General features: G+C 44.7%; 1 protein-coding gene across 3 annotated transcripts in view; it reads right to left on the bottom strand.

Moving 5' to 3' along the window:
• CRYBG1 (crystallin beta-gamma domain containing 1) overlaps positions 1–21997 on the bottom strand; it is a 542544-nt gene that overhangs the window by 173685 nt on the left and 346862 nt on the right. For 2 of the 3 annotated variants that reach the window (XM_063917058.1, XM_063917060.1), the window contains one exon: positions 6325–8126. In XM_063917058.1, coding sequence (XP_063773128.1) covers positions 6325–8126 — 1802 coding nt within the window. Of the gene's footprint in view, positions 1–6324; positions 8127–13485; positions 13648–21997 lie in introns of those variants that run through there. The other variant, XM_063917059.1, reaches the window with a different exon arrangement.

Genomic DNA, 21997 nt, shown 5'->3' with positions numbered 1-21997 from the left:
GAGCTCATCTCCTAGCACCGCCTCAGCACCTGATCCCTATGCCGGCTCCGTCCCCCGATGGCAACCCAACCCGGCATATTGCCGGGTTCGGATGGCAGTGTGAAGAGTCCAATGCCGGGTCACACCCAGGAAGGACCAGTTTCCAATTGCCGCGTGCGACCAGGCATTGCAGTGTGAAAACGGTATAAGAAGACTCACTTGGATATTCAGCAACATTGTTGTTATCATTATTCCTTTTACTTACATGAGTCCTTATATTATTGGAACTATTGATATATAATATCCTATCCTTTAAGGCTTTTTGCCATATATTAAGAAGACTCCATTGGATATTTAGCAACATTGTTGTCATTACTACATGTTTTTCTACACTATACGAGTCTGTACACTACCTGTTAAATTTGTGCTCAAATCAGGACTTCACAACAGATTCAAATGAAGTAAAGTGATTTTCACAGTGGCATTCCTGCACACAGAATTTTTTATTCACTCTTATGTCTTTACTTTCACAAAAATATTTTATTATTTCACAGTTTTTAAATACCATACTTTTAAATAAGTGAAATTAAAAGTTAATTTTATTGCAATTTCTTTGTGCACCACATGATACAAATCTTTGACTTGTTTCTTTTGCATTGGGAGGGGGGGGGGGGGGGGGTAATACAATTAGCACAGTTAACTTAATGGATGCTAAAAGCAGGGATAGCCCTGGACTTTAACTCCTGGGGCTATTCAATTACAGGCTGTTTTTCTTGCCCGTTATATAATCTGTTTTCAGGCATTAATAACATATGGTTGTTCTAATGTCCGATTGTGCAATGAATGTGCAGCCAGAGCGATAGCGTGACTGATTGCAGACGCATGCAGTGGGTGTCTCTGTACAAATTCTATCAGCTGCGGCATTAGCATACAGTTGCAGCTGCACTGCATAAGGGGGGTAATTCCAAGTTGATCGCAGCAGGAATTTTGTTAGCAGTTGGGCAAAACCATGTGCACTGCAGGTGAGGCAGATTTAACATGTGCAGAGAGAGTTAGATTTGGGTGGGTTATATTGTTTCTGTGCAGGGTAAATACTGGCTGCTTTATTTTTACACTGCAAATTAGATTGCAGATTGAACTCACCACACCCAAATCTAACTCTCTCTGCACATGTGATATCTGCCTCCCCTGCAGTGCACATGGTTCTGCCCAACTGCTAACAAAATTCCTGCTGCGATCAACTTGGAATAACCCCCAAGAGGCGGTCGCACCAGGATTAGTGTCCGCCTCTCAAACAGGCCCTACAAGCCGCAGAATTTGTCCTCCCCTACTGACTATACAGTAGTGGGAGCCAAAAGTGGGAGTACAGTGGCAGTGCAGGAGGATGTGCTGCTATGGGGTTTGATGATGTTGCTGCAGGGGTGAGGTTATGTGCTGCTACAGGGGAATGTGTAGCTACATGGGATGGCCACATCCTTGGTGCTGGCATATCCTGCTTTGTGGCATTGCAAACTCTTCTGTTTCCAGCGGGACCTTTAAACAATGCTGCAATGCTTCCACTAGTAACTAATATCTAAATGTGTGTAGGTAATCCTTGGTGTGCGCAAATGAAGCTAGTAACTGGTATGTGCTTTACATGTTTCAACAAGTAAAATTGTGTTGTGCCCTTCAATAAGTGCGATCTCCCCCTGAGGCCCTCTTACTAGAAAAGGTTGTAAACCACTGCTCTAGAAGATGACAAGTATAGGACAAGGTCATTCAGCTACTTTGCAGCGTGAAAATCCAGAACTCCATTTCACATTAACAGGCACAACTGTATTATTATTATGAGATATTTATATAGCGCACACATATTCCACAGCGCTTTAGACAATATTTGGCCATTCACATCTGTCCCTGCCCCAGTGGAGCTTACAATCTATATTCCCTACCACATGTACACAAATTCACGCTAGGGTTAATTTTGCTGGGAGCCAATTAACCTACCAGTATATTTTTGGATTGTGGGAGAAAACCAGAGTACCCGCAGGAAACACATGCATGCACGGGGAGAATATACAAACTCAACATAATTAGGGCCATTGTGGGAATGGAACCCATGACCTCAGTGCTGTGAGGCAGTAATGCTAACCACTGACCGTCCATCCTGCCTCCTACTGTACTAACATGAGTTCAGCAGGAAGCAAAAGGTAGTTTTTATGTAACATAGATTTATGCAACATAGTTGTTCTGTTTTTGTGTTTCAAGATTAAGGGGAGTACAACATACCCCTGAGATACACCAACATGTAGACAGGCATCCAATACAGTGCATGCTTGCAGAAAATACAAAGATATGATATTACTTACATTAAATACATGATGTCCTGCTCTCACCTGAACGTGAAGGTGTATACACAACTGATACAGTCAGCGCTATGGGTGCTAAATAGAAATGTTACTCTCTTTACGGTCTATGTACTAAGCCTTGGAGAGAGATAAACTACCAATCAGCTACTAATTGTTATTTTTCAAAGACAGCCTGTGACATGGCAGTTATGAGCTGATTGGCTGGTACTTTATCTCCATCCACTTTCTCTCTCTCTAAGGTACATATACCCCTTTCCCTATTTCAGGGATGGCTGAATGTTTACAATGAGCTTTAACAAGACAAAAAAGAAAAAAACATGGAGAAGGGTGTGTAATCACCACAGTAGTTTATCCCAAAACAAGTATTTTCCTATTCATTTCTGGAAGGTATGGCCATCACTAACCATCAAAGTTTTCTGTAGATAGTCAATGGTTTTGAAATCAATGGTGGAGGTCCAATGTTTTTACACAATTACGGTAATTGCAAAGATCCAATGGTGGTGCGTCAATGGGTTTTCTTACCCTCCACCCCTCTCATGCACGCTACTTAGACCCATTCATTTTCCTGATTGGACCATAATGTGTCCAACAGGGGTGGTCTTCTGTATGCCGAATGTCGGGATCCCGGCGCACAGTATACCGGCGCCGGAATCCCGACACCCGGCATACCGACAACTATTCTCCCTCGTGGGGGTCCACGGCCCCCCTGGAGGGAGAATAAAATAGTGTGGCGCGCATAGCGCGCCACCGTGCCCGTAGCGTGGCGAGCGCAGCGAGCCCGCAAGGGGCTCCTTTGCGCTCGCCACGCTGTCGGTATGCCGGCGGTCGGGCTCCCGGCGCCGGGATGCTGGTCGCCGGGAGCCCGAACGCCAGCATACCATACTACACCCGTCCAACAGTAATGGGGTCTAACAATGGCTCAATCCATCAACTGTTTTGCCAATGGTTTCCTGCCATCAATATAAACTACCCATTGGACCATCGATGGCCAGCTCTAATTTCTCTGTAATGCTGTCTGACAGTTCTGTGGAAAATCAGCGTTTGTGTGGGCAGCTTTAAAGAACATTCCATGATGGCTGGGAGTTACTGCTAAAATATATTTGGCAGCTGCCACAAATTTCAAAGAGTGAGAGAGTGAAAAGGTAAAATCTGTCTTTGCTCACAGTAATGCATAGTGAGGTGGGGCAGACACACTATGCTGACTAATATGAGCCAAGAGCTACATGAAAATAATTATGTCAGCAGTGCTTAATATTGGCAGATTCAAAATTATTAATGTTAGAATATATTTCACACTATGGGCCAGATGTACTAAGCCTTGAAAAGTGATAAATTTCACGGTGATAAACTGCCAGCCAATCGGCTCCTAACTGTCATTTTTCAAACACAGCCAGTGACATGGTAGTTAGGAGCTGATTGGCTGGCAGTTTATCACTGTGAAATGTGTCACTTTTCAGGCTTAGTACATCTCCCCCTATGAGTGTTGTAGAGCTTCTCACCAACTGTAAGTGTATAATTACGTTGCCACATGCTTTATTCTGATAACATTATACAGATAGATAACCTCTGTAAGTAATACTGGGGCAGATATATTAAGCTCGGTGAAGTGATAAAGTGGACGATGATAAAGTACCAGTCAATCAGCTCCTGGTCATTTTTCAAACCCAGCCTGTAACACGGAAGTTAGGAGCTGATTGGTTGGTGCGTTATCACCTTTTTCTTTATCACTACTTCACCAGGCTTTATAAATATGCCCTAATGTTAATTACCCTTACTATATACTTATGCAACACCAGCAGGTTATAACATTACGTTATTGCCCGATAATCAATCAGCACTGCCAATCCCTGCATCCTGTGACTGTACAGTAGTTTGCGTGGTAATCAGAATATTTATATTATTAAGCCTGGTGCCTCATTCCTTGGGCAAATTTCAATTTGCATTTGTTGTGAGTGGATACGAAAGGCATCTAGTTTCATTGTAGTTCTATATTTACCCATCATGTCACTGAAATATAAATTATATTCATATCGGGCCTGATCCATAGTTGCACACTATTTCGATGCTCACAAAGTTGAATGATTATCAGTGGTCCGTGCATACGTCACTGCTACAATGCGTATACATAGCAATTTAATTGTGATTACAGTTGCAGTGTGGATTTATTTGCAACTGACAAGGAGTGACCATTTTGTGGAAGGTAATGAGGAGTGGCGGCAAAAACATAGTCGTGTCAGGACCGTTTTCAGGGCGTGTATCAGCTTCTGACTGCGATCCTGTACAAGGAAACTTGTATCTGGCGTCCCCGTTGAGGCGACCACTCTGATGCGCCCTACACACTTGCCGATGCATTCAATTTTGACGATAATCGATTTGAATGATGATCGATCATCATCCAAATTGACTTGCATTGCAAAGCGACGGAGAACGAACGATGAACGAGCGCGGGGCCACACACCGTTCATCATTGGTGCATACACGCTTAGGGATATGAACGATTTCTCATTCATTACCGAACGAGATTGTTCATATTGCCCGCACATATCGGCAAGTGTGTAGGGCGCATTAGTGACCAAATACTCACTCACAAATTCGATATTTGCCTGCTCTGCATCAATGTTGCAAATATGTGCGCAGTTGCAAAGCCTCCGGTGGGTGTCTCTATACAAATTCCCAGCGACTGTTACATTAGTATATTTTCACACATCCTCGGCATCAAAAATCCCATCTGCGGTGGCACTGCCGTACAACTGTAAATCAGGCCTATAGTCTGTACTCAAAACAATAGAGCCACAAAAAATTTAGAATGCAACAATATTTAAGAAGCATTATTGTGCTACTGGCACTATAGGGTGCATCAATAAAGCGCAATGCATCAATAGTGCAAGGAAAACACATGTAAAAGCCATAACTAAAATGCACCTAAAGCACATTTCTTTCCATGTTTTACCCATTTTCCTATTCCATGCGTGTTAACAAGCACTAAATGTAATTAGCTGTATGCAGTAATGAAGACGGATTTTGAGACAGGTTTACAGTTCAACATACAGTTGCAACAGACTTACATTTCTATTATGCGTCGCATGCAACTTTAGCACATAAAGCATAGGTGCACAACTTCTCACCATAAACTCTTAAACCTGCACCAAGCTTAGAGGACACAGAAAGATATGCCTCCTAGAAGAGAGGCATATGGAACTAACCAGGACACATGTCTCTATGGGCATGGTAAACTAGCATCTATACACCCTTACTGCACTGAAAGCACACGTGAACACTCCTCTTCCAACTCTCCACAAGTATATACTGTAAGCTCAATTCAAAGTACATGTAAAATGCAATGATATTAACTCTTGTTACAATCAATGTGTTCGATAAAACAATATTGTTTTAAAAGTCAACTTAAGTTATGTCCAGGGATATTTTTGTTGCCATCTTTTTTCTTTTTTTTTGTCATGAGGGAATTGTTCCAGTCATTAGTTAGAAGAAAAGCAATAGGACATGAGGACATGCACTGAGACTGGAGGGAGGTAGGTTTAGGGGAAATTTGAGGAAACATTACTTCACATAAAGAGTAGTGGAAGGGTGGAATAGCCTCCCATCAGAGGTGGTAGAGGCTAAGACAGTAGAGCAATTTAAACATGCACGGGATAGACATAAGGATATCCTTACAAAGGCATAAGGCTCAAATAAGGTTTAAGATAAAAATATGGTAAAAAAAGGGGCAGACTAGGTTTTTAGGAGACAAATATTAAATGTACCATAAAAATGGCAATGTTGTAAGGATGCTGCAGATCGGTTTAACAAACTACGTCATACAGGACAAAGCTAATGCTATTTTACACGTGTCTGGTTATATAAAATAGTACATTTTCTTGGCTTTCAAAACATTGCTACTTTTTACTTACTTTTAATATACTTTTTATATACAAATTCTGTAATGAGCATTACTCACTTCCAAATTGAGCACATATGTATATATCTAGCAAATACTTACATATTGAGCTTTGAGGTCACTGTGGATTTGGAGCTGCCATTCAGAGGAGTTTGGGGTTTTGAAGCAAGTAAATCAGGGGATTGGGTAGGACTATCCGAATCAATCCTGCTGCGGGAATGCTGTCTCTGTACTCCTTGGATGTTCTCCTGTTTTGTCCTCCTGTCCTGAGAGAGAATACCTGCAGCTGTCGGGCTGTTATCCCCAGAAGTATCACACAAGTTTTCCCAACCACGTCCAGTTAAGGAATCAGAAACAGATGCCTTTTCCACGTAGGCGTCTTTTGTTGTAGAAACAGGAACAGCCTGGTTAAACTCAGTTGCTTTGGCAGAGGCTGCTGCAGCTTGATTTCTAAACAGAGGATCTCTAGTCTGTGCTTTCCGAGCTGTTGGAGAAGAGGGAACCCAGGCAGACTGACTTTTTTTCCTCATAGGGCTGGAGGCTGGGTGTTCCTGTTTATCTTTGTCTGAATCACCCTTGGGCAACAGTTTGTGATTAGCTCCCGCCTTTATTTCTTGGTTGGCTGATGCAGTGCCATTATACTCTGGTGACAGAGGGACAGGTTTTATATTACTATCAGGAGAGGTGGAATATTCCCTAACCCCTTCAAAGTTATACTCAAACACATTGTCGTGCAGGGGAGTATTCTCTGTTTTCTTTTCATCATTTTGACTACTCTGAGACTTTAGTGAGCGTCTCTTCTTGCTATTTTTTCTGTTAATGGGACTTTTTTCCATTGCCTCTCCGTTGCTGCAGGCTCTTGTGGATGTTGGAGAACTTGTCCCAACAGTTTTACTTAGATAGATATCAAAAGATAAAACCTTTGCAATACTTGTGTTGTCACTAGAACCGTTTCCTCCTGGCTTCTCTTGCTCTGATCCAGCAAAGATATCACTCTCTGTAGGACTGAGAGCAGGTGAGGCGTCACTTATACTTGCCGATTTATTTGATCCGTTACTGGGATCTTCCGCATCACAAGACGAGTTCAATTCTGCTGCCACTGCCTCTTGGTCCACTGTATGATTGTGTGATGGGACCTGCACTGTTAATTTTGCAGTATTTAGTTTTTCTGTGCTGTCTGACTTATGAACTGATCTATCTGGTATTTTTAATTTTGAGTCGGTTATTCTGCTGGAGAATTTGGTAGTTTTCCTTGTCGAAAATTTGGGTGACTCATCTTTAGAAATATTAATTTCTTGTGAAATTACCTGCAGTCTTCTGACACTGGACTCTGTAGAAATTCTCTTCCCAGGTGACTGTGTCAGGGGCCGGACACTCTTTTCTGTGCTACTTTGCTTGTCCACTTTAGGGGTTGTGCTCGGTGCAGGCTTTTGACTCGTGTCAGAAAAGGCTTCAGGCAGAACAGCAGGACTTTCAGCTACTGCAGCACTAGTTTCCACTACCTCTTCAACTGAAGGGTCTCTTTCTTTATCCTCATTAGTAAGTCCAATATCAATGTTACTATTTGTAGTTTCTTTTTCACTTTGACCTACAGGTAATGCAGATTCCTTGGAGATGTGCTGGGGAGGCTGATCTGATACAGACTGTACACTGATAGTACCAAAAGCCCGAGTATGTACTTTGGAGCTAGAAGTTACTGAGATCTGAACTCTCTTTCGCTCCCTTGCAGTCTCTTTTTCACTGGACTTATAAGTGAGTGTCTTTTCATTAGTAGGGCTTGTGGCCAACTCACCAATACCTTTGCTCTGTTTTTTCTTAGTGGAGTTAAAAAGATTCCCAAATTTCCCCAGGACAGGTTTCTTTGTGGTGTCTTTCTTAGGTGATTCTGCAGATGGTGATCTAGACTGGAAGGATAAAAAACAAACAAAAAAAAACAAGAAGTGCTTAGAAAAAATTGTAATAACACAGGAAAACAGCTGGGTACCAAATAGTAAGTAACAATTCCATACATAGGGGATATAGACCTCGTCTCAACATACTGTACTTGTGACAAAAGCTAAATAGAGAATATCACACCTACATTTTCTGCAGCCGGGCCACAAATTTTCAACTGTTGCATGGACATTACACATTGGCCCTCATTCCGAGTTGTTCGCTCGCAAGGCGATTTTAGCAGTATTGCACACGCTAAGCCGCCGCCTACTGGGAGTGAATCTTAGCTTCTTAAAATTGCGAACGATGTATTCGCAATATTGCGATTACACACCTCGTAGCAGTTTCAGAGTAGCTTCAGACTTACTCGGCATCTGCGATCAGTACAGTGCTTGTCGTTCCTGGTTTGACGTCACAAACACACCCAGCGTTCGCCCAGACACTCCTCCGTTTCTCCAGCCACTCCCGCGTTTTTTCCGGAAACGGTTGCGTTTTTATCCACACGCCCATAAAACGCCGTGTTTCCGCCCAGTAACACCCATTTCCTGTCAATCACACTACGATCGCCGGAGCGAAGAAAAAGCCGTGAGTAAAAATCCTATCTTCATAGCAAATTTACTTGGCGCAGTCGCAGTGCGGACATTGCGCATGCGCACTAAGCGGAAAATCGCTGCGATGCGATGAAATTTACCGAGCGAACAACTCGGAATGAGGGCCATTGTACAATGTATCCCAAAGATTATTTAGAAATAATGCCAAAACAAAATGCAAGTCCGTTTTGTTAAAACTCATGAAAACCGAATGAAAAGTGCACGGTTGTGAATGAGCCCTTAGTAATTGTGCACCATGTATAATTTGCACACAATCATAAGTAAAATATATTTTCTAAACAGTTTACAAAGTTCATATTTATAACTTTATTGTGGTCAGATGCTCTTCTATGTGTGTGGTGCTCCTACTTATCTTTATTTGCCACCCCAAATACCAATGTCTGACTGCTCAGGGACCATCAAAGAGTGAGTAACAAGATCATTTGTAAAACATGTAAAAATTAGGGAAAGTGGTATTGCAACTGAGGTCCCCACCCACATGCTGAGACACACTGCTGCCCGTAGCATAAGACTGGATGTCTAGTGGGAAAATATTACAGGTAGTAGCTATATACAGAAAAAAGTAGCCATATTCATTATGCACTATGACTAAGCTTGATGTGGTAGGAGAAATGAGACATTGATGAGGGTGTGCCTGACAGAGGAAGTGGAAATGTCAATCAGAAACACTGCATCTTTTAGTTTAAAGATAGCTTTCTAATATGAAGGGCAAAGAGTTTTGCTTATACAGGACACAGACGATATACATCTTGTCCCAGAGCAAAAAACAAAATTAAGAACAATCCGTGACTATTTTGCAGAAATGAGACAAAGATACTAAATGTGGTTCTACACAACATCTTTATTTAGGCAAGTGTTTATTCCTCCAAGGAAAAAGAGTTTAAAAGCTGCAATATGTCAAAATATTCTAGTCTACTCTTAAGCAGGGATCTCTACTACTTTCTAGCAGTGGGATTTTGGCATTCATCTACTATAGTAGCATAATGTCCATTACGTGCATTGTAACGCATGCAGCTTTGTCTAGTCACAGCGCATTAAACTGAGAATCCTGTTCTCATAGTTGATTTCCTATAAGGATAGGGTATTCTTGCAAACTCTTAAAAGGAATGTTTGGCAGTGGAAACATCACCTTTGATTTTAAACCACAACCTTGAAAATAGGGATTTGGGGTAAGAGTTGTTTAATACATTCCGGCAACAATCTCTATTCTCTAGCTCAGTGGTTCCCAAACTCAATCCTCAAGGCACCCTAACAGACCAGGTTTTAAGGATATCCATGGCTGAGCACAGATGGTTAACTATAATTGACTGAGTTACTAATTAATTCACCTGTGCACAAGCATGGATATCCTTAAAACCTGGACCAAGTTTGGGAACCTCTGACCTACCCATCAACCATTCATAGCCTTTCAAGACAATTTATGCATAAATAAGCTGATACAGAATGAGTAACATAGCAGTTTGCGTGGCATCTATTGCATGATTTTGCTCTCCTCTTGTACAGAAAGTGAAAATCAGACTTGTGCAATTCTGCCACTTACGTCAGCTTGCTGAGTCTTTATCTATGGACTAATAGACAGTCTTGAATTTTTCTTATTTAAATCACTGTGTTTTCACTAAAATTGGTAATAAGGTTACAAAAACAATGTATATGTTCTGTAAGGCCTCATACACATGGCTGCCAATAATGTGTTAAAAAGACATCTGCAGACTGTCATACTGTGTGTATATGCAGAGCACTACCAACATTTAAACAAAATAAAAAGTGATGAAGTGGATCCATCAGCACCATCTGCAAGGTGTGTAACATGCATGCACCTCATAACTGCCATCCTTTGATTTGTGGGTCCCCTACACCCACGGCTGTGCTGGGAAACGTGAGGTTGAAGGAGCTCTGGACATACCAGGGCTCGCTTTGGCATTGTAGATATATTCCTTCTGTCAGTGAGGATAAGCTCCCTCCCCTGATTGGCTCACCCTCACACTCTGTAGCGCAAGACCGTACACAGAGGTCATCTGCAGATTAGATGTGTGTGCTGGAATTAATACTAATATGTGTGCGTGGGTGCGGGTATTAACATTAATGTGTGTTGGTATTAAAATAATGTCTGTGTACGTGTGTTGGTTTTAAAATAATGTATTTTTGTGTGGGTGTTGGTATTAGTATGATGTGTGTATATGTGTCTGTTGGGATTCATATAATGTACATGTTGGTATTAATATATGTATGTATGCCCGACAGTAATAATATGACCTGCAAATATTAAAAAAAAATCATGACTACAATTAGTGGGTGTGGAAGGATATGGTATCCGTTCACATGGTCGACCATGTTATGGTCGACAGTCATTAGGTCGACCACTATTGGTCGACATTGACATGGTCGACATGGACACATGGTCGACATGGACACATGAAAATGGTCGACACATGAAAAGGTCGACATGAGTTTTTTAACTTTTTTCTTTTGGGGAACTTTTCCATACTTTACGATCCAAGTGGACTACGATTGGAACGGTAATCTGTGCCGAGCGAAGCGGTAGCGGAGCGAAGGCACCATGCCCGAAGCATGGCGAGTGAAGCGAGCCATGCGAGGGGACGCGGTGCACTAATTGGGGTTCCCAGTCACTTTACGCAAAAAACGACACCAAAAAAAGTTTAAAAACTCATGTCGACATTTTCATGTGTCGACCTTTCATGTGTCGACCATGTGTCCACGACGACCATGTCAATGTCGACCAATAGTGGTCGACCTAATGACTGTCGACCATAACATGGTCGACCATTCATACCGGAACCGAAGGATATACAGTCCGTATGTCGACACCATATGATCGACTGGCAGTCAAAAGGTTGACAGTTAAATAGTTCACATGGAAAAAGGTCAACACATTTTTTTTTTAATTCAAATCCTAAACCTAACAATCCCCCTGGTGCTTAACCATACCCTCCGGCAGCCTAACCCTTTACATTAAAAATCACCAAAAAATACAACAACATGTGTTCACTGTGTGCACTTCAGCCTTTTGAACCTGTCAACTTAAGTCCATGTTGACCATTTAACTGTCAACTATCTGGTGTTGACCTACTGACTGTATATCTATACTGTCTATCTACCATCTGGATGCTGCAGTTAGTCCGTTCTCTTGGGTCTCCAAGGGTACAGCCATCACTAACTTGCGTAGAAGATAAAATAAAAAATCTGTTTGCATCATGAATGTACTTTACAAGCATAGGCAAACGCAGGAAGGGGGGGGGGGGGGGGGTCCGGTTGCCTGGAAACCCACTGTCTTCTTGGCAAGTGGTTCAAGTTATGAATACAACAGCAATGGTATATAATACGATTACTAGAGCTGTTGCCACAACTTGCAGTTTAAGGGACAGAGCAGAGCTGCTGCACATGCCCAATGGAAGCAGCTTCTTCTACCAAGTTTGCTGTGTGTATGGATCTGAGTCCTCAATCATTGCACTGGACCAGAGAGAAGTTAACAGGAAGAAGAGACAGGAGCCTTACCATGAGGTGGGAGAATGTCTACTTAGAAAGTGCAGTACTGGTTCTATAATATTAGTCTATTATGGTATGTTTAACCTTTTCCTGACCACTTATTTATATTATTTCAATGTTTGATATTGCCTGTACTAAGACCATGTATGGTGTTAAATATGAACACTGTATTCTATACAGTATCCAGTGTATAACAAGACCAATGTTTACATTAATGTCCAGGGTCGTAAATAGGTTTTTCTACCACTCCCCCTGACTCCTGCACTACTTGCTCCAATCTTCCGCAGAGTGGGAGAATGTGGATTGCATTTGGAAACCCCCCTCTAGAAATCCTGCGTTTGCCACTGACACGAGGTACCTGCTTACAAAACATCTGCAGGCTGACAGACATTGGGGGTCATTCCGAGTTGATCGCTCACTGCTAATTTTCGCAGCGATCAGGTGAAAAAAAACTGCATTTCTTTGCATGCGTATGCCCCGCAATGCGCACTCGCGTCGTACGGGTACAAAGCCCGTTGTGGTTGCGCACAGGTTCTAGCGACATTTTCCTTTGCACTGGCGGACGCAAGAAGATTGACAAAAAGGGGGTGTTACTGGGTGTCAACTGACCGGTTTCAGGGAGTGTTTTCAAAAACGCAGGCGTGTCTGAAAAAACGCAGGCGTGGCTGGGCGGGTGTATGACGTAAAATCCGGACACGAATAGGCTGAAGTGATCACAAGCGCTGAGCAGGTTCAGAGCTACTCTGAAACTGCACAAACTGATTTTGCAGAGCTCGGCAGCACATGCGTTCGCACTTCTGCTAAGATAAAATACACTCCCCAGTGGGCGGCGGCATAGCGTCTGCACAGCTGCTAAAACTAGCTAACGAGCGATCAACTCGGAATGACCCCCGTAGGGTTCTCAAATACGAGCGAGTTACAAAGTTTCTGTACAAAGTGGCCCAGGTTACAGTGAAATTATTGTTTTGGCAAAGGTGACACATGCCCCCTAGCGGGGACTAGAGCTATTTGCAGCAACTCTAATCTGCCTAATCTGGAACTTCCGTGGAAAATTGTACTTGTAACAACATCCAGTACAGGAATACAGGTGATCAGTGTTTCTGATAGCGCAAAAATCTTATTAAAACGTTTTGTTCCTTGCAATAAAACATAAAAGTATAACAGTAACTGAAGGGTCACCACACACACACACACACACACACACAGTATGCATTACCGCAGATCCCGCCTTCTGCCAGCGACGCAGCGGCTGCCTCAGGTACAGGGGGGGACGGAGCGCTACGGGAATGCGGCGCCAGGTCTGATTAGTGACTGTTGTATGGCGGTAGCCGGCATTATTCTCCCGCCCTAATACACACATACAGTACTGTGCATTCATTCATATACTGTACACTCACACACAGCCACATACTCACATGAACGGACAGCTAGGAGCGGAGATCGGGACCCCTGACCGAGGAGAACTAAGCTGGACCAGGACACAGAGCAGCAGCAGTAGCCGGCTTCTGGCACACACTCACACCGACTGATCGCCGACCAGGGAGGAGCTGAGCACCTGGCGGCAGCTGCACGTCAGTTATCTATATTACAGGCCAGCGCGAGGACCGCTCTCCCGGCCGCTGTTGACAGAGAGCAGAGTAGTTCTCTTATCTCCTCCTCCTATGTACGTACACCATCTCCTTGTGTGTGTCTCTCCGGTCACAAAACTCAGGATTGCTGCACCTAAAAGGGCTGAGTCAATCCGGAAACCTTCTTAGTAAATAATGCTTGCAGGTTTCAAACCTGAGATTGCTATGTTTTTGCTGGCATTGTGTATTATATGATGGGGTAGATGTATTAAATATTGATATGGGGGAGAAGAATGAACGCACATTATGTGCGCGAATATTGCTTCTCCCCCATGTATGACAGCGGGCGGTGTGTGCAAGGTGAAGCGCCACTGTCCATATCGGCGCTGCCAGCTACATGATAGCATGCCGATGTGGCAGGCAATGTATGAGTGGTCACCAGCGCTGACTGTTCACACACCTGCAGCTATTGATTTTGACATTCAGGTGTCAGTGTCTATACACCATAGCCAGGGATGTGGCGGGTGCCGGCTCCGGGATACATGTGAGATATCACGAGACTTGCAAGATCTTGCGCATGCCCAGGGAGTCGGCTGTGGGGGAGAGAAACAGCGCACCAGGACTAGGCAGATGCACCTGCAGTGCAACATGGTTTTCCCCAATTGCTAACTTTTTTGGTTTGCTAACAACTCTGAATAACCCCTCCTAATGTCTATATCTGAGAGTGCAGAGCCAGTGACAGTGACGTGCGGTGGGGGTGAGGCAGAGCCTTTCCTGTCATACTTACGTTTAAACCAGAGTTTTGACTGAATAAAGTATATGAAAAATACTAATAATTTGTTGGAAATATCTTCTTTCCATTATTCTAATAATTTTTATAGCCCAAACTCTGGAGTAAAAAGTCTATGACAGGTGAGGCAGTGCCTTACCTGCTTATCTTTTCAGCACATCTCTGATCAAAACTCACCAGATTTCCAGGAGTTTATAATGCTGCACCTGTGTATAATGCCCACATGTACCCTTTGGCTCATATATTGCATGGAATTCTGGCTCTGGGGCTAGCCAGTGCCTCCTGAGCTATTTAGCTCACCGCACGTCGACAACTAAATGCACAAGGCTACTGCGCTGAGCCTCAGATGGTGTGTGCTGTAGTTCCATACCTTGAGAGTATCACATTCATAAACCTATGGTAAAGACAAAATGTTCAGAAGTGATCTCATATCTGGAGCACAATTTATCATACACAAGTCTTATTATTCACAGTGAGTTTTATCACCCGTTGATAAATGAGCCCCATTGTTTAGACAGGTTAAGTGCTAATATTCTCCTATAAGAAACATTGGGGGTAATTCCAAGTTGATCACAGCAGGATTTTTGTTAGCAGTTGGGCAAAATCATGGGGGTGATTCCAAGTTGATCGCAGCAGGAAATTTTTTAGCAGTTGGGCAAAACCATGTGCACTGCAGGAGGGGCAGATATAACATGTGCAGAGAGAGTAGATTTGGGTGGGGTGTGTTCAATCTGCAATCTAAATTGCAGTGTAAAAATAAAGCAGCCAGTATTTACCCTGCACAGAAACACTATAACCCACCCAAATCTAACTCTCTCTGCAAATGTTATATCTGCCCCCCCCCCCCCTGCAGTGCACATGGTTTTGCCCAACTGCTAAAAAATTTCCTGCTGCGATCAACTTGGAATTACCCCCTATGTGCGCTGCAGGGGAGGCAGATATAACATGTGCAGAGAGAGTTATACCCCTTTCACACCAGATATGCAGGGGTCTTACCCGGGAATACGGTCCCTGGATCATGCAGGGACATTCCCGGGTAAGACCCCTTGCATACCGCAGTCAGTAGCCCGGCATATTGCCGGGTTGCTGACGTCAGCGGTGGGGGCGGCGCAAGAGATCACATGATCTCCAAGCGCCGCCTGCTACATAGAAAGTGAACAGGAGCCAGGGGCGCATTGACCCGGCTCCCGTTCACACAGACCAGGTTCCCGGGAGGATCCCGGGACCAACCCTGGTCGATTGCAGGGTTGAAATGCCGGGGCAGGAATCCCGGGATTTTGACCCTGTACCCTTTCACACCAAGAAATTTCCCGGGTTGGTGCGCGTTCATGTGCAATAACCCGGGAAATTTTGGGCTGTGTGAAAGGGGTATTAGATTTGGGTGGGTTATATTGTTTCTGTGCAGGGTAAATACTGGCTGTTTTATTTTTACACTGCAAATTAGATTGCAGATTGAACACACCACACCCAAATCTAACTCTCTCTGCACATGTTATATCTGCCTCCCCTGCAGTGCACATGGGCCCTCATTCCGAGTTGTTCGCTCGCTAGCTGCTTTTAGCAGCATTGCACACGCTAAGCCGCCGCCTACTGGGAGTGAATCTTAGCTTTGCAGAATTGCGAACGAAAGATTCGCATAATTGCGAATAGAAAATTCTTTGCAGTTTCTGAGTAGCTCGGGACTTACTCTGCCACTGCGATCAGTTCAGTCAGTTTCGTTCCTGATTTGACGTCACAAACACACCCAGCGTTCGCCCAGACTCTCCCCTGTTTCTCCAGCCACTCCCGCGTTTTTCCCAGAAACGCCAGCGTTTTTTCACACACTCCCATAAAACGGCCAGTTTCCGCCCAGAAACACCCACTTCCTGTCAATCACACTCCGATCACCAGAACGATGAAAAATCCTCGTTATGCCGTGAGTAAAATACCTAACTTTTGTGTAAAATAACTAAGCGCATGCGCTCTGCGAACCTTGCGCATGCGCAGTAAGCGACTAATCGCAATATAGCGAAACTCGGCAACTAGCGAACAACTCGGAATGAGGGCCATGGTTTTGCCCAACTGCTAACAAAAATCCTGCTGCGATCAACTTGGAATTACCCCCATTGACGGCAAGTGGGTGAAGCATATCAGGGGCTCCGGCATCTAAAAGGATATGTGGAGGAGGGGTGATGTATATAAGGAACATGAAGGGACTCGGCCTGTAAAATGCATGTAGAGCAGATGGCACAAAAAGACACGTAAGGGTCTGAAGTTAGAGAAATAGAATGTTTTGGCCACACCCCCTTCCCATTCTCCCTGTATGGGATCTGAAAATGAAAAGTGGTAACCCTACCACCAGAACCCACATTTAAGCTAGGTTCACACTGGGGCAACTTGTCACCCGAACCACCGTCGTGCAGAGTGGCCGTTTAGGTAAGCTATACACACTTACGAATCGGCGCTTGATATGTCTGTCCTCACATCACAGCTGGGCGGGTATTTGAATTTAGCAGAGTAAATGATAGATGTGTGAACACTATAGGCCAGGCTTTTTCAACCAGTGTGCCGTGGCACACTAGTGTGCCGCGACCAGTTGCAAGGTGTGACGTGGAGCCAGGGCAGCTTCCTGCACCTTCAGAGTGAACTGTTGGCCCGGGCTCTTCTTAGAGGATCAGGATCAGTCGTGCTCTGGCCGTGACCTATGCCTTGAAGACGCGGCGGTGTTATATCATAGGTCACAGCTGCCGCGTCTCACCACCCAGCCAGCCCACCCGCCTGCTTACACATCTTCCAGTTCCTGCCTGCATACACAGCTTTCCTTGCCCACCCACATCCACACCTGCCTTACTGCCCGCTGCTCTGTATTCGCAGCACTCCACTATAAACAACCCCCGCCACTGAGGGACAGGGAGGAGGACAGCTGACCGGTAGGGGCTAATATTTGTTATTTTATTTCTCCTGTGGGGAACAATAGGATTTATGTGGGTAAAATAAGGATTTATCGATTTATGGGGGGGAACAATGTGAATAATTCATGTGGGGAGCAATTTGATTTATGTAGGAAGCAACATGATTTATGTGGGGAGCAATGTGATTGTTTTTTTTCTGTGTAGGCCAATGTAAGTGTGGATTATTATTTTTTTACTATGAAGGCCAATGTGTGTTTTTTGTTTTTTTTCTGCGGGGAACTGATGGTGTGCCTTGGCAATTTTAAAACATTGTTCGGTGTGCCACGAGTAAAAAAAGGTTGAAAATCACTGCTATAGGCGCTTCAACACAGAGCCGCCTGAATCAATGTCCTAGTTTAACCCAAGAACCAACACTATTTAACATGTATAAGTGGTTGGAGATAATTCTGTCTCTAATGGATGTGAATATTGCCAATTTAACGACTTAACTGGCATAAAGGTATGTTATACAATCGCAGCTAGTAGTGCGTTACTGGCCCTGGTCTTATCACATACGACGGTGCTGCCCTGCTGTGTTCCCCGTGATATGGCCAGGCGTTCTAGCAAGTGCTAAACAGACCTCCTCCTGCTGCAACGTCCCCTGGGAGTGATGCAGACTGCCAACATCACTCCCGAAATCATACCTTAGAATGCCTTGCGAGTGCCATGCGCCAGAACTACATTTGGGAATATTGGAACAGAGTTTCTCTCCCAACACAACTATGCTGACCTCTGTGTGTGCAGAGATTAGCTGCAGCAGTGGTGCTTGAAAGTTTGTGAACTCTTCAGAATTTTCTATATTTCTGCTGAAATTTGGTCTAAAACTTCCACAGATTTTCACACAAGTCCTAAAAGTAGATCGAGAACCAAATCAAACAAATGAGATAAAAAAAATTAGTCATGCTAATTTTTTTATTGTGGAAAATGATCCAATATCTCATATCTGTGAGTGTCAAAAGTAAGTGAACCTTTAGGCTTACCAGATATTTTGAAATTAGAGTCAAATATTTTCAATCTATGTGATAACAATCAGGTTTGAGAGGACAACCTGTCTTTTTAAAAGAACAGGGTTCTAGCAAAGGGGGCGATACAGACCTGGATGCTGCTATGGCTAGCGCACTGCACATGCGCATACAGTGAGATGCAATGGCATTTCACTTGTGCAATCGCCTCTGCCTGATTGACAGGCAGAGGTGGGGCAGGAGGGGGCTTAGAGGGGCGTGTTCCGGACAACACAGGCGTATCCAGACCGTTTGCAGGCCGGGCTGTGGCGGTGCTGCAATACGAAACATTGTGGGTAGCTGCCTGCCTTCGCAGCTAGGTTGCGCAGGCAGAGGGCTACGCTAAACATGCAAAAGCAGTGCCGCCGTGTGATGTCTGGGGGGGCTGGATCCAACATGCGGGGCGGACTTGCCCTGTGCTGGGCGTGCCCCCACATATCAGAGTAATTGATCGTAGATGTGCTTTTTGTTAGCACATCTACGATTTACTCTGAACCGGACCCAAAGTCTGATGTTCACGACACGTTTGTGGAAGTGTTATCATGCCACGAACACAGGAGATTTCTGAGGACCTCAGAAGAAGTGTTGTTGATGGGAAGTAAGAGGGATCGGATGCTAGAGGCAACACGCTGACCAGCCGTACTGCCATTCTCAGCGGGTAGTGAGAGGGATCAGATACAGACTCCAGACCTTATTCAGTAAAGATTGCAGATTCTGCTTTTTAGCAGAATCTACAATCCTTGCAATCGCATGCTGGGTGCCGCCCATCGCAGGTAAAGGCTGCCCAGCATGCTACCCACCCACTGCGGTCGCAGAAACTGTGGATGCCTTCTATCGTCGCATCCTGGCTGCCACCATTTTTTCGATCATGGTGGCTGCGTGTGACGACGCAGTCACCCCAAAAACGCAGCCGACATACCTGTTTCTCCGACCACCCCGAAAACTCTCATTCGTCGCCCACCATGCGTTCGCAGTTAATGCGATCCAATCACATTAAGAGCATGCGCTGGACGAGACCCTCACAAAAAATGCAGTTGCATTGTGTTTAAGATGCGTCCTGAATTAGCCCCTCCAGCCGCATGTGCTGAGTGGTGAGACACCCTGTATGTAGCAAGGTAGTAATCATTGTACTACTTGGGGCTGGTGGCCATAGATAGAGATGAGCCTTTACAGGCAGGAGAAAAGCAGGTAAAGATGGTCGCGGAGTAGGAGAGAGCTGCAAGTGAAATGTGTCGAGAAGAGGGCTTTGACAACAAGAGGAAAGAGGGCCCTGCTCTGAAGAGCTAACAATCTAGTGTATTCATTGATCATTCACGTACACCCCCAAGAGGTATACATTCATTTAATGTTTTAATAATATCTCCTTTATATAAATAATAAGATTTTAAACCTACCGGTAAATCTTTTTCTCCTAGTCCGTAGAGGATGCTGGGGACTCCGTAAGGACCATGGGGTATAGACGGGCTCCGCAGGAGACATGGGCACTATAAAGAACTTTAGATGGGTGTGCACTGGCTCCTCCCTCTATGCCCCTCCTCCAGACCTCAGTTAGAGAAACTGTGCCCAGCGGAGACGGACAGTACGAGGAAAGGATTTTGTAAATCGAAGGGCAAGATTCATACCAGCCCACACCATCCACACCGTATAACCTGGAATATACGAACCAGTCAACAGTATGAAACAAACAGCATCAGTCAAAGATCGATCAAAACTGTAACATATCCCTTATGCAAGCAATAACTATATACAAGTCTTGCAGAAAGTTGTCCACACTGGGACGGGTGCCCAGCATCCTCTACGGACTAGGAGAAAAAGATTTACCGGTAGGTTTAAAATCTTATTTTCTCTTACGTCCTAGAAGATGCTGGGGACTCTGTAAGGACCATGGGGATTATACCAAAGCTCCAGACCGGGCGGGAGAGTGCGGATGACTCTGCAGCACCGACTGAGCAAACATGAGGTCCTCCTCAGCCAAGGTATCAAACTTGTAGAATTTAGCAAAAGTGTTTGACCCCGACCAAGTCGCCGCTCTGCAATGCTGCAATGCCGAGACGCCTCGGGCAGCCGCCCAAGAAGAGCCCACCTTCCTAGTGGAATGGGACTTTACCGAATTTAGTAACGGCAATCCAGACGTAGAATGAGCCTGCTGAATCGTGTTACAGATCCAGCGAGCAATAGTCTGCTTAGAAGCAGGAGCGCTAACCTTGTTGGCTGCATACAGGACAAACAGTGCCTCTGTTTTCCTAACCCGAGCCGTTCTGGCTACATAAATTTTCAATGCCCTGACCACATCAAGGGACTCGGAGTCCTCCAAGTCCCGCGCAGCCACAGGCACCACAATAGGTTGGTTCATATGAAAAGAAGAAACCACCTTAGGCAAAAATTGAGGACGAGTCCGCAACTCCGCTCTATCCACATGGAAAATCAGATAGGGGCTTTTGTGAGACAAAGCCGCCAACTCAGACACTCGCCTTGCCGATGCCAAGGCCAACAACATGACCACCTTCCAAGTGAGATACTTTAATTCCACGGATTGAAGAGGCTCAAACCAGGGAGACTTAAGGAATTGTAACACCACGTTAAGGTCCCATGGTGCCACTGGAGGCACAAAAGGAGGCTGGATATGCAGCACTCCCTTCACAAAAGTCTGGACTTCTGGTAGAGAAGCCAATTCCTTCTGAAAGAAAATGGATAGGGCCGAAATCTGAACCTTAATGGAGCCTAATTTTAGGCCCATATTAACTCCAGTCTGTAGGAAGTGGAGAAAACGGCCCAGATGGAAATCTTCCGGAGGAGCATTCTTGGTTTCACACCAAGACACATACTTCCTCCAGATACGGTGATAATGTTTCGCTGTCACCTCCTTCCTAGCCTTTATCAGAGTAGGGATGACCTCGTCCGGAATACCCTTCCCAGCTAGGATCTGGCGTTCAACCGCCATGCCGTCAAACGCAGCCGCGGTAAGTCTTTGAACATGCAGGGCCCCTGTTGCAACAGGTCCTCTCTGGGAGGAAGAGGCCACGGATCTCCTGTGAGCATTTCCTGCAGATCCGGAGACCAGGCCCTTCGAGGCCAATCTGGAACAATGAGAATTCTCTGTACTCCTTTTTGTCTTATGATTCTCAATATTTTTGAGATGAGAGGAAGAGGAGGAAACGCATAGCCCGACTGAAACACCCACGGTGTCACCAGGGTGTCCACTGCTACTGCCTGAGGGTCCCTTGACCTGGCACAATACCTCGGAAGCTTCTTGTTGAGGCGTGACGCCATCATGTCTATTTGAGGACGTCCCCAAAGACTTGTTATTTCTGCAAAAACTTCTTGAAGAAGACCCCACTCTCCTGGATGGAGATCGTGTCTGCTGAGGAAGTCTGCTTCCCAGTTGTCCACTCCCGGAATGAATACTGCTGACAGAGCGCTTACGTGATTTTCCGCCCAG

Source organism: Pseudophryne corroboree, chromosome 4 (genome assembly GCF_028390025.1).
Source record: "Pseudophryne corroboree isolate aPseCor3 chromosome 4, aPseCor3.hap2, whole genome shotgun sequence".
Classification (NCBI taxonomy): domain Eukaryota; kingdom Metazoa; phylum Chordata; class Amphibia; order Anura; family Myobatrachidae; genus Pseudophryne; species Pseudophryne corroboree.
The sequence above is the reverse complement of the archived record's forward strand: the minus strand, read 5'-3'. Positions and strand labels throughout refer to the sequence as shown.